The sequence below is a fragment of the Cornus florida genome, unplaced genomic scaffold, assembly GCF_030987335.1.
Source record: "Cornus florida cultivar Cherokee Brave unplaced genomic scaffold, ASM3098733v1 CherokeeBrave_3.0.0_Hap2_Chr01, whole genome shotgun sequence".
NCBI lineage: Eukaryota > Viridiplantae > Streptophyta > Magnoliopsida > Cornales > Cornaceae > Cornus > Cornus florida.
The window spans coordinates 109,503,477-109,517,747 of record NW_026775571.1 but is presented as its reverse complement, the minus strand read 5'-3'; the positions used below and the strand labels follow the sequence as shown (position 1 = coordinate 109,517,747).

The following is a 14,271-nucleotide window of genomic DNA, read 5'->3' as shown; positions in this document are numbered from 1 at the left end:
ATCACCGTGAATGTTCAATTATTCAATAATACTGATTGGTCATTGTTCTTTTCGTTGAAAAATCAGGTAAATTGATTTTCTCTACCTTATTCAACATATGATCCATTTGATTCACACATAATTAGTTAAATTCATATGATCCATTTGATTCTTACTGATTTTGAAATCATGAATGTCTAATAATTCAAATGCTGTTATATTTATCCTTTATATTTTTTTTTAAAAAAAAAAAAAAAAAAAAAAAAGAAAGAAGAAAGAAATTACCGAGAGAGAAAGAGAGGAAGCGGGTTACGGATTTTTCGTTGACAATCTGCAGTAGCTGAAAAAAGAGACGGTGACCAAAGGATTGGCTAGAGAGAAAGGTTTAACAATATTTAACAGGCAAGTTAATCTTGCTTTGTACACTTATATATATATTTGTGACCTGGTCTATGTGTATTACTTATAAATCATTATAGCATGTGTTAATGGGTTATAGTATATCAATGTCACGTTAGTTTAGGATGGCAGCATTATGAATAATAAATTGTATGGAATTAAAAATTTATAATATTAAAGTAATCGTTACCTGCTAGTTATTTTTGTATGATTGAATGTGAAATCATCTTGGTGGAAATAATGCATGTGTACGAATACATATATATATATATATATATATATATATATATATAATATTATACAATATATACTCATATAAAAAATCAGTTTCACCAACTAGTGTATTCAATTACACACACCAAATCAGATTCTTATATATTCATTTATATATATATATATATATATATATATATATATATAATATATTATACAATATATACTCATATAAGAAATCAGTTTCACCAACTAGTGTATTCAATTACACATACACAAGGTGTAATTGAATACACTAGTTGGTGAAACTGATTTCTTATAAGTTTCACCAACTAGTGTATTCAATTACACATACACAAGGTGTAATTGAATACACTAGTTGGTGAAACTGATTTCTTATATGAGTATATATTGTATATATATATATATATAAATGAATATATAAGAATCTGATTTGGTGTGTGTAATTGAATACACTAGTTGGTGAAACTGATTTCTTATATGAGTATATATTGTATAATATTATATATATATATAAATGAATATATAAGAATCTGATTTGGTGTAATTATATTTCTTTTTTAAATGAGAATTAGAGGTTGTTAGAATATATATATTTTATACATGAATTAATGTATAGTTTAAGTTTTAGATTCACTGTAATATTTCAAAACAAAGTCCTATGACACTATAATATATAGTGAATGTTGGGAATCAACTGAAGGTGAAGCAGACTAAATGGTTGAGAAAAATGATACAGATATGATTGTGGGCAAGAAGACCCACTTTGGTGTCTTTTATATGAAACCTACACTCGGCAGCAGAGAGTGGAAGAGAGTGTTGGTGTGAGAATTACAATTGAACAAGTATGGTATCAGTTGGGTAGTTATGGGTTATTGGTAAATTTTGTAGTAGATCAAAGGTTAGTGCTAAGTGGGTGGAGGGAAATTGCATAGAACTGTTTTGGAACAAGTATGGTATCAGATGGGTAGTTATGGGTTATTGGTAAATTTTGTAGTAGATCAAAGGTTAGTGCTAAGTGGGTGGAGGGAAATTGCATAGAACTGTTTTGGATGGAAGACTCGTTTTGGGTATTATGATTCAACCATTCTCGGCGACAGTGGGTGTGGAACATTGTGTCGTTGTATTGAATTGAAATAATACATTTAACTATTATTTTTTTTTTTAATTAGTTATATATTAGAAAATTATCGAAAATAGTATTGTTATTTCATAAATTGTGTTAAATTCCAGAATATTAGTTTTAGGTATAATGATCTTATTTGTGCTGAAATCTAGATTTTTAATTGACTATTTGTTAGTTTTGCGAAATTTAAACATGAAAAAGTATTATTTTTCAGCACCAAAAGGGAGAGTACAAAAAAATTATTAAGAGTTAGATTCTAAATTTTTGCGGGGTATTATATCTAATGTTAGGCTATGTCTAGGAATTTTGTACTCTCACTAGTTGGGTCTTTAAGGTTCTGTTTTTTTAATTGAAATGGTATTTGGGTGTATTAATTATTAATTTAAATTATTAATTAATAATACCTTTCATAATTCACTATAATTATTAATTAATGAATGAATTTGGATTAGTCAGAGGGATAGTCAGGGACTGGCCCTATGATGACTTTTGGGTATGGTCAGAGACCTACCTATTTGGAAGTGCATTACCCTTTAGTTATGGCCATGGGTCTAATGAGCCCTTATTGTGTGGACGTGATCAGGAATCATCTGGGGAGTAGACGTACAATCCAGCCACACGTATGTTTTTGGTAGTCAGGGACTATACGATTCACACCACTTTATTGGACGGGAGCCTGAGGCTCATGTGAGATATGCAGATTTATAAAAAAATAAATGATGGTTTTTGAGTTTATAATTATGCATAATTAATTAACGCATTTATTGAGTTGCTTATATATATGGGAATACAATGTAAGGTTAACTTGTTGAACGATGATTGTGTTTAGCATTACTTGCTGGGCTTGTGAGCTCACCCCATTATCACATTTCAGGTGCTCGTAGAGTAGGAACGTGATGGGATCACATAATGGTGACGAGTTTTGGCTAGCTTTTCGTATTCTTTGTTTTAAATCAATTTTCGCATTGTAATAAGAATGACGATATAATTTGAGATTTAGTTCATTTGTCTAGTTATCATAGATTAATTGTGACAAGGTTGATTGTTTTTATAATTGTATCAATTTAATAAATTAGTGGGTGATTTACATCTACTTCTTTATTTAATTATCTTTTTGTAAAGTTGTGGTTGTGTAAAGAAAGTTATGTCAGATTTTAATACTAGACAAGAGTTCATGTATTTAAGATTTTGGGGCGTGACAGTTGTTGTCCCGTTGTCCCTATTTTTGAAAAATTAGACAAGAGGATTGTCCCTACCTAATCTAACATATGATATATTTGATTAACATTTGTCTTATTGTTTCTTTTACTGATTTTGAAACCATGAATGTCCAATAATTTAATACTGATTGGTTCTTGTCCTCTCCAAGATTTGATTAAACCACAAAAGTGGGTAAGAGAGATTTTTACAGAAAAATCAGATCAAACAACAGACGTCATGTTTTTTTTTCTTTTTCTTTTTTTCTTTTTTTTTTTTTTTTTTTTTTTAACTGGAGGCTTTGGTTCTCTGTTTTTTCCCCTATGGAAATCTGTCTCTCACGGACTTATGAGGATCTAAGTTGGAGGCTTTGGATCTGTGAGAATTTATAATTTTGATAATTTATATAAATACAATGATATACATTTGGAGGATAAGTTGGAGTCCTAATGTGTGGTGTAGGGTAAGGCTGGTGTAGTCTAAATGTATGATTTAATTATAGTCTTACAAAAAAAAAAAAAAAAACCTCTACTTTAGTCTACTAAATGTACGATTTAATTATAGTCTCACAATTGTAGTTAATTTATCATGTTTGAATTAAAAAAGATTTCTTGAATGATTCGCAAAAAAATCTAAACAATTTTTATTAATTATTTTAAAAATATTTTGATACGTGTCGTATTTTTATTAATTCATGTTAGTATAAAAAATAAAAAATATATATATAAAAAAAAAAAAGACTCTACTTTAGTTTACTAAATACAGCCTTGTGTAAAATTTGTCATTTTTTTAGCGAGTGACGTGAGTTTAGGCTCTCATATTCTGATCTAATATATAGTATAAAATATACAAGAAAAATAATTAAGGACTCGAGTTCAGGTGAGAATATTTTTTTGGGACCATTTTTTCTAACACGGCAGACAATAACAAAGAAGAATGTCTGGGACAGTATAGTTTATTTAAAAACATAAAGTGAACGAGGATGCAGTGTACAAAAATTTCAACGAGCTGAGCATATAAATAAAGTACACCAAATCCTTATCGAAAACGACACGGCGTACGTTGCGTGTAGAAAGTGATGGGGATAATAAAGAGGCCAATTTATATTTGAATCAGACGAAAAGAATATTGTTTCGGCAGCCGACGGGTCTAGTCCAACACCAGCCGACGCGTAACTGATGTTGGAGTTCTATTCTATGGCAGCATGGTAATTTCACTCTCATATTTTTCCCGAGAGTTTTTTTTTTTTTTTTTTTTTTTTTTTCTTGGGTCAAGTGCATCACACACCCCTAAAGTGTGCATGTCACAAATTTCACGTGCAAAAAAAATATCTCTAAAGTTTCAATTTAATAAAAATAAGTCATATCGCAAATTTAAACCTAAAATACTGAACCATTTTATAAAATATATAAAAATAAATAGGGTAAAGTACAAAAACAACCCCTTAGGTTTGAGGTTAGGACAAGGAGAAAAAAGTTTACTTATTTTGGGACAAAGACACCTCTGAAATTTGATACAGCTACCAAACACACCCCAATGATAATTCGTTGACATTTTTAACCCTCTAACTTTTGTATTGACCAAATTGATTCTTGAAATAACATTTCTACCCTTAAACCCATATCCATTTCTTCCTTCTCTCCTCTCTATTCTCTTCCTTAAGGTATTTTTGGACAACAAATACCTTCAAGTACGTCCGTGGGTGACTACTTGAAGGCACTTGCCAAATAAATATTGCTGCCTTTCCAATCTACAATAAGGTCTTGTTTTACCTTTAAAAAATAAAATAAGGTCTTGTTTTAATTTTTAATATTTGAAATAAGCATATATTAGCATAAAAGCGGTACAATTTTCTTTGAAATGTATACCATTTATTTGGTTTAATTTTTCGAAAATAATTTCTATTTTAAAAGAATAAAAAATAATACAAATTTGTTTGGTTGGTAATATTTTAAAAACTCAATTAAAAAAAAAAAAAAAAACCCTTAACCAAATAGGTCCTAATTGGTTAGTACTCTTTTTAAAAAAGGGTAAACAAATAAAAAAATAAAAAATCTAATAAAATATTAGACTGCAAATAACATGAATACATTAATTAATGAATAAAACATGCAACTATTTCTTAACCTATAAAAAAGGAAGGTGGGTATTTCATTATTTAATACATTTGTTTGGACAACTAAATTTACAATCACAAACTTTATGAACTCCTTTATTGCAAGATAGAGAGCTTGCTTCCTATATTAGGAGAGATGTATTCTCAAATTGAGTTTATTTAGAGAGAGAAATCCGCCTTTAGAGAGAGAAAGGAGGAGAGAGAAAGAGAGAGACAGAGATGAAGCTTTGGAGTTTGGTTTTCTTGATTCTTTTCTTGGGGATATTTCTCTAAGTAGAAGCAAATGATGGGTTCATTGGAAGCAAAGGAGTATAGCTTATATTAGCATAAAAGCGGTACAGTTTTCTTTGAAATGTATACCATTTATTTGGTTTAATTTCCCAAAAATAATTTCTATTTTAAAAGAATAAAAAATAATACAGAATTTGTTTGGTTGGTAATATTTTAAAAACTCAATGTTAAAAAAAAAAAAAAAAAAAAAAAAAAAAAAAAAAAAAAACACCCTTAACCAAATAGGTCCTAATTGGTTAGTACTCTTTTTAACCAAATAGGTTCACTGAAATAAGCATATATTAGCATAAAAGCGGTACAGTTTTCTTTTTAAAAAGAGTACTAACCAATTAGGACCTATTTGTTTAAGGGATTTTTTTTTTTTTTTAATTGAGTTTTTAAAATATTACCAACCAAACAAATTCTGTATTATTTTTTATTCTTTTAAAATGGAAATTATTTTCGAAAAATTAAACCAAATAAATGGTATACATTTCAAAGAAAACTGTACCGTTTTTATGCTAATATATGCTTATTTCAAATATTAAAAATTAAAACAAGACCTTATTTTATTTTTTAAAGGTAAAACAAGACCTTATTGTAGATTGGAAAGGCAGCAATATTTATTTGGCAAGTGCCTTCAAGTAGTCATCCACGTACGTACTTGAAGGTATTTGTTATCCAAAAATACCTTAAGGAAGAGAATAGAGAGGAGAGATTTAGGTGTTTTGCATTCTAATATTTTAGTAGATTTTTTTTTTATTTATTTTTTTTACCCTTTTTTAAAAAGAGTACTAACCAATTAGGACCTATTTGGTTAAGGGTTTTTTTTATTATTTTTTTAATTGAGTTTTTAAAATATTACCAACCAAATAAATTCTGTATTATTTTTTATTCTTTTAAAATAGAAATTATTTTCGAAAAATTAAAACAAATAAATGGTATACATTTCAAAGAAAACTGTACCTCTTTTATGCTAATATATGCTTATTTCAAATAACATTAATCGACTGATTTCTGGTAACTTAGGATGACATCAAAGAATTCGAAGAAAGTTACCAAGGATTTTCTCTCTCTAGAAATACTAATGACAAAAGTGTTATATATATCAATATGTGGGGTCCACAAGAAAGTAAGTCAATGATGACACAATGTTTGGTGTGAAAAGGAAGCTCAAATTCTATGGCTTATTATGTAAGTTTTCATCTTTGTGGCTTATCATGGAAGCCTCACTTTTTTCCTATAAAAGCCATGCATCTACTACTTCGTTGGATGTAACTTGAACAAGTATAATAAAGTTATTTTACTTTCTCTCTCTAAAGCTCTCACTCAATATTACTCTATATATATATATATATTTATCATACGTTATCAGCACGAGCTCTATCCATCTGAGATTTGAAGAAGAAGCTTTCTCTCCCTCTTTCTATCCCAACTATATATCTATTTTGTGATATTAGTTTTGATAGATTATTGGGTTGGTTTGCTTTATCGGATAAAATAATATTTCTGACTCCAAAGGGTAAGAAAATGTTAATTATGGATTATTATTCATAAAATAAATTTGTTCACTTAAATGATATATGTGCTTACACTATGGTCGGTTCTACCACCTTTATTATTTAATGATTTATGGGCCGGTTTTACTGCTTTTATTGTTTACTAATTTATTTACTATGGCTGGATTTACCACCTTTATTATTTAAATAATTTATATTATGTTATTATATCATTTAATGTCATTTTATTTTATATACTATGCTAAATTATATTTTTATATTGTTGTCATATCTAATTATTCTAAAAATGTCAAATTTGACAAAGCTGGAATTCGTGACCCTGGATATTTCTGGCAAAAATTATTTATCATGGATTCTGGATGTTCAGATCCATTTGGATGCCATGGGCCTTGGAGACACAATTAAAGAAAAGAATGATGCACCATTGCAAGATAAAGCAAATGCCATGATTTTTCTCCGGCGCCATCTTAGTGAGGAACTGAAAAATGAATACCTCACTGAAAAAGATCCACTTTGTTTGTGGAACAATTTGAAAGACAGATATGATCATCAAAAAACAGTTATCCTCCCAAAGGCCAGGGCTGATTGGCTGCAACTGAGGTTGCAAGATTTCAAAACTGTGGCTGAATATAACTCTGCCCTATTCAAAATCAGCTCTACATTGAAATTATGTGGTGATACTGTTACTGATGAACTTCTGCTAGAAAAAACATTCACCACATTTCACGCCTCGAATGTACTCTTGCAACAACAATATCGAGAGCGTAGATTTAAAAAATATTCAGAGCTGATATCATGCTTGCTTGTGGCAGAACAAAATAATGAACTTTTATTGAGAAACCACCAGTCCCATCCAACTGGATCGACACTGATCCCAGAAACATATGTTGCCTCATCCCATGGACGCGGACGTGGACGTGGTCGTGGTGGTAGAAATTAATATGGTCGTGGCAAAAATAACTACCACAATAATGAATATGGTCGTGGTAGAAATCACTCTTATTATCGTGAAGGATATCAATCCTCACATTTTCGCAATCAGAGATCCACACCATATCCTCAAAGGAAAGATCATAATGAAATGAGATAAGTAAAAGGGAAGGATGTGGCTCAACCTTCCAAGGCTCATGATAATACTTGCTATCGGTGTGGCATGACAGGGCATTGGCAAAATATTTGTCGTACACCGAAGCATCTGGCTGATCTGTATCAAGCCTCAATAAAAGAAAAAGGAAAACAAAAGGAAATGAATTTCCTTGATCATGATGAGCAAATTGACACCACAAATCTGGAAATGAATTTCATTAATCATGATGAGCCAGTTAACATCACCAATCTGGATGTATCAGATTTTTTTGATGATCGTGATGAAATGATAGACTTCCTGATTGGTGATGGAAATGTCCACACCAGTTAATCTTATGTTTCTTTTTATGTACTGTCTACTATGCTTTTTGTTGTCCTTGTATTAAAGTTTTTATTTTCTAGTTTGTATTAAAGGTTTTTGTTATAAAAGTTTTTTTTTTTCTGATAAAGAAATTTGCATGAATAGGAATGGATCTGACTAGTTCCAACATATATGGTGAAGACATATGTCTTGCAGATAGTGGAACAACGCATACAATCCTTCGAGATCAAAAATATTTTTCCCACTTAACTCCGACAGACGCTAGTGTCAGTACCATATCAGGTCCCACCGACTTGATTGAAGGCTCCGGACGAGCCAACATCATTTTACCACATGGAACTAGATTACAAATCAATGATGCCTTATATTCTACAAGATCTCGGAGAAATCTGCTGAGTTTTAAAGACTTGCGTCGTAATGGGTATCATATTGAGACTGCAAATGAAAGAAATGTTGAATATCTCTACATTACTTCCATTACCTCAGACAAGAAACTGATATTAGAAAAACTCCATGTTTTCTCTTCTGGGTTATACTATACAACCATTAGAACAATTGAGTCAAATGTTGTGATCCATAAAAAATCTTGTGACCCAAAACTTTTTATACTTTGGCATGATCGACTTGGTCACCCAGGGAGTACAATGATGCATCGAATTATTGAAAATTCACATGGTCACCCACTAAAGGATCAAAAAATCATCTTACTAAATAATCATCTATGCACCGCCTGCTCACAAGGTAAGTTGATTATCAGACCATCCCCTTCAAAAGTCATTGTTGAGTCTCCTCCATTTTTACAACGAATTCATGGGGATATATGTGGGCCAATCCATCCACCATCTGAACCATTTCGTTATTTTATGGTCTTAATTGATGCATCAACACGATGGTCACATGTTTGTCTACTTTCTACTCGTAATATTGCATTTGCCAAATTTCTTGCTCAAATCATCAAATTACGGGCACACTTTCCTGATTACCCAATTAAGACAATCCGTCTTGATAATGCCGCTGAATTTTCTTCTCAAGCTTTTGATGATTATTGCATGTCAGTTGGAATTTATGTTGAACATCCTGTTGCACACACTCATATTCAAAATGGTATGGCTGAATCTTTTATTAAAAGACTTCAGCTAATTGGTCGTCCTTTGCTTATGCGAACAAAATTACCTGTTTCTGCCTGGGGTCATGCCATATTGCATGCTACATCATTAGTTCGTATACGACCAACTACTTATCATAAGTACTCACCATTACAACTTGTTTTTGGTCAACAACCAAATATCTCCCACATACGAGTTTTTGGTTGTGCTGTATATGTTCCAATTGCACCACCCCAACGCACTAAAATGGGTCCTCAACGTAGACTTGGAATTTATGTTGGTTTTGATTCTCCATCTATTATTAGATATCTTGAACCCCTGACAGGTGATGTCTTCAAAGCACGATTTGCTGACTGTTATTTTGATGAGACTGTTTTCCCACCATTAGGGGGAGAAAAGGTACAGCAGCAACGTGATCTTACTTGGAATGCCCTGAAATTGTCTCATTTTGATCCTCGTATAAACCAATGTGAACGAGAAGTTCAGAGGATCATTCACTTGCAAAATGTTGCAAATCAATTACCTGATGCATTTACTGATACAAAGAAAGTGATAAAATCACATATACCAGCTGCAAATGTGCCAGCACGAATTGTTGTCCCTGAGGGACCTTCTGTCAGTAATGCAGCAAATACATCTAAAACACGCCTGAAGCGTGGTAGACCAGTTGGTGCAAAAGATATTGTTTCTCGTAAGAGGAAATCACAAAGAAAAGTTGGCACTCCTGAAGAGGCCACAAAAAGAGCAACAGATATTATTGATCAATCTGAGATAATAGCCTTTGATAAGGCAGATGCTTTTGATAAGTCTCAGGTACCTAAAAATGATGAAATAATAAATATTGATGAGGCAAAAGCAACAGATGATGATGTGGCCCTTGATGAGGCACATGCTCTTGATGAGGCAAAGGTACCTGAAAATGATGAGATCTCATTAAATTATGAAACGAGATGGAATATAAATGAAATTGTTGTCGACAACATATTCTCATATCTTGTAGCTCTTGATATTGAAAATGAGGATCCGAAACCTCAAAACGTCGAAGAATGTCGACGAAGAAATGATTGGCCAAAATGGAAAGGAGCGATACAAGCAGAGCTAAATTCATTAGCTAAACATGAAGTATTTGGACCAGTAGTCCAGACACCTGAAGGTGTTAATCCTGTTGGGTACAAATGGGTGTTTGTACGAAAGCGTAATGAGAAAAATAAAATCGTGAGATATAAAGCCCGACTTGTAGCTCAAGGTTTCTCACAAAGACCTGGTATTGATTATGAGGAAACATATTCCCCTGCGATTGATGCAACTACTTTTAGATTCATAATACATTTAGCAGTCACAGAAAGATTGCATATGCATTTAATGGACGTGGTTACAGCATATTTATATGGATCACTAGATAGTGATATTTATATGAAAATCCCAGAAGGATTTACAATGCCTGAAACAAAACCACGTAATATGCACTCAATAAAATTACAATGATCCTTATATGGATTGAAGCAATCTGGACGAATGTGGTATAATCGCCTTAGCGATTACTTACTCAAAGAAGGGTATGTGAACAGTCATATTTGTCCATGCATATTTATTAACAAATCAGAATCTGGTTTTGTTATTGTTGCAGTATATGTTGATGATCTGAACCTTGTGGGAACATTGGACGAGATCGAAAAGACAGCCACATATTTAAAGAAAGAATTTGAAATGAAAGATCTCGGAAAGACAAAATTCTGCCTTGGGCTGCAGGTTGAACATCTTTCGAACGGTATTCTCATCCATCAATCAACATATACAGAAAAGATTCTGAAACGTTTTCATATGGATAAAGCATATCCATTGAGCTCCCCAATGGTTGTCCGATCACTGGACATCAAGAAAGATCATTTTCATCCTCATGAAGATGATGAAGAACTCCTTGGCCCTGAAGTGCCCTATCTCAGTGCGATTGGTGCTCTTTTGTATCTTGCAAATTGCACAAGACCTGATATAATTTTTCCAGTCAATTTATTAGCACGGTACAGTTTTGCACCAACTCGCAGACACTGGAATGGAATCAAACACATATTGCGATATCTTCGTGGCACAACTGATATGGGCTTGTTTTATTCGAAGGCACCAAAGTCTCCATTAGTTGGATATGCAGATGCCGGCTATCTTTCTGACCCACATAAAGCTTATTCACAAACAGTGTATGTGTTTACCCATGGCGGCACAGCTATATCATGGCGATCGATGAAACAGACAATGATTGCCACTTCTTCAAATCATTCTGAGATACTCGCAATTCATGAGGCAAGCAGGGAATGCATTTGGTTGAGATCAATGATCCAGCATATTCGAACAACATGTGGTCTCTCATCAATAAAAGAAAGTCCAACAATATTATATGAAGATAATGCGGCATGCATTGCACAGATGAAAGAAGTGTATATTAAAAGTGACAGGACCAAGCACATCTCACCAAAATTCTTTTATGCACATGAACTGCAGAAAAAGGGTGATATTGATATTCAGAAGATACGTTCATGTGAAAATCTAGCAGATTTATTCACTAAAACGCTTCCAACTACAACATTCAAGAAGCTGGTGCACAACATTGGAATGCATCAACTAAAGGATCTTCAGGGTTGATCTAATGAGGGGGAGCAATTCATCAAAGAGGTATTGGCATGCTGTACTCTTTTTCCTTCGTCCAAGTTTTGTCCCACTGGGTTTTCCTGGCAAGGTTTTAATGAGGCAGTTTTAAATCTATGCAATACCATGTTCAAATACATAAGAATACTGTACTCTTTTTCTTTCGCTAGAGTTTTGTCCCACTGGGTTTTCCTTAGCAAGGTTTTAACGAGGCATATTCTTAGTGTAATATTATGGACCCCAAGGGGGAGTGTTATATATATCAATCTGTGGGGTCCACAAGAAAGTAAGTCAATGATGACACAATGTTTGGTGTGAAAAGGAAGCTCAAATTCTATGGCTTATTATGTAAGTTTCATCTTTGTGGCTTATCATGGAAGCCTCACTTTTTTCCTATAAAAGCCATGCATCTACTACTTCGCTGGATGTAACTTGATCAAGTATAATAAAGTTATTTTACTTTCTCTCTCTTATACTTTCTCTCTCTAAAGCTCTCACTCAATATTACTCTATATATATATATATATATATATATATTTATCATAAAAACACATTTTCATATCTATTCATATTACCCTTGCACTTCTTTGAGTCAAATCCTTGGTAACTTTCTTCAAATTCTTTGATGTCATCCTAAGTTACCAGAAATCAGTCCGATTAATGTTATTCGAAAAGAAATTCTCTGTATATGGTGATGATCAATTCTTGGATTACTCTCAAAATGGTAAAACACCTAAATCTCTCCTCTCTATTATCTTCCTTAAGGTATTTTTGGACAACAAATACCTTCAAGTACGTATGTAGGTGACTACTTGAAGGCACTTGCCAAATAAATATTGCTGCCTTTCCAATCTACAATAAGGTCTTGTTTTACCTTTAAAAAATAAAATAAGGTCTTGTTTTAATTTTTAATATTTGAAATAAGCATATATTAGCATAAAAGCGGTACAGTTTTTTTTTAAATGTATACCATTTATTTGGATTAATTTTTCGAAAATAATTTCTATTTTAAAAGAATAAAAAATAATACAGAATTTGTTTGATTGGTAATATTTTAAAAACTCAATTAAAAAAAAAAAAAAAAACCCTTAACCAAATAAGTCCTAATTGGTTAGTACTCTTTTTAAAAAAGGGTAAAAAAAAAAAAAAAAAAAAAAAAAATCTAATAAAATATTAGAATGCAAATAACATGAATACATTAATTAATGAATAAAACATGCAACTATTTCTTAACCTATAAAAAAGGAAGGTGGGGATTTCATTATTTAATACATTTGTTTCGACAATTAAATTTACAATCACAAACTTTATGAACTCCTTTATTGCAAGATAGAGAGCTTGCTTCCTATATTAGGAGAGATGTATTCTCATATTGAGTTTATTTAGAGAGAGAAATCTGCCTTTAGAGAGAGAAAGGAGGAGAGAGAAAGAGAGAGAGAGAGATGAAGCTTTGGAGTTTGGTTTTCTTGGTTCTTTTCTTAAGGATATTTCTCCAAGTAGAAGCAAATGATGGGTTCATTGGAAGCAGAGGAGTACAGCTTATGTTGAATGGTAGTCCTTACTATGCAAATGGGTTCAATGCATATTGGTTACCCACGTACGTACTTGAAGGTATTTTGTTGTCCAAAATACCTTCAAGTAAGAGGAGGAAGAGAACAAAAAGGAGAGAAGGAAAGAAATGGGTATGGATTTGAGGGTAGAAAGGTCATTTCAACAGTCAATTTGGTCAATATAAAAGTCAGAGGGTTAAAAATGTCAATTCATTATCATTGGGGTGTCTTTGGTAGCTCTATCAAATCTCAGGGGGTGTCTTTGTCCCAAAATAGGCAAACTTTCCTCTCTTTGTCCTTACCCCAAACCTCAGGGGGTGTCCCTGTACTTTACCCAAATAAATAATTTTATAAAATGATACTATTGGAGGACGCTCCTAACCTGCAAAAAAACCCATAAAGTTTCATTTTTGTGTAAATAGATCACTCTAACAATTTTAAACCATAAGTTGACTAAGTTACCTTTATTAAATCATTTTATAAAATATATAATTTTATAAAATGACTGAAAATGACACTAATGGAGTATGCTGGTAATGGACAAGTACACATAAAAATAAAAGTATAAAAGTAAAGTAAAGATAAAAATAAAAAATAAAAAAACGAAAATAAAGTGCAAACTATAGAAAGCAAATATGCTCCAAACTCTGAAAACACTCCGCCTAAGGAAGTTGCCAAGAGTCTTCCCCTATGGGTCATCCTCTCCTTTTCTGAACTTCCGCTTTTCGA

General features: G+C 32.1%; 1 protein-coding gene across 1 annotated transcript; it reads left to right on the top strand.

Annotated features, from left to right (window-relative positions):
- The first annotated feature begins 7,127 nt into the window (after positions 1 to 7,127).
- LOC132280514 (uncharacterized) lies at positions 7,128 to 8,258 on the top strand. Its single transcript, XM_059782441.1, has 2 exons — positions 7,128 to 7,605; positions 8,002 to 8,258. The coding sequence occupies exons 1-2, from the start codon at positions 7,128 to 7,130 to the stop codon at positions 8,256 to 8,258; spliced, it is 735 nt and encodes a 244-aa protein (XP_059638424.1).
- The last annotated feature ends 6,013 nt before the right edge of the window (positions 8,259 to 14,271 follow it).

Excerpts from the sequence above, each read along its gene's own strand:
- LOC132280514 (XM_059782441.1), top strand. The coding sequence starts at position 7,128 with ATGTCAAATTTGACAAAGCTGGAATTCGTGACCCTGGATATTTCTGGC. Across the intron at positions 7,606-8,001 it reads GCAACAACAATATCGAGAGC|GGCATTGGCAAAATATTTGT; the intron begins GTAGATTTAAAA and ends GTGGCATGACAG.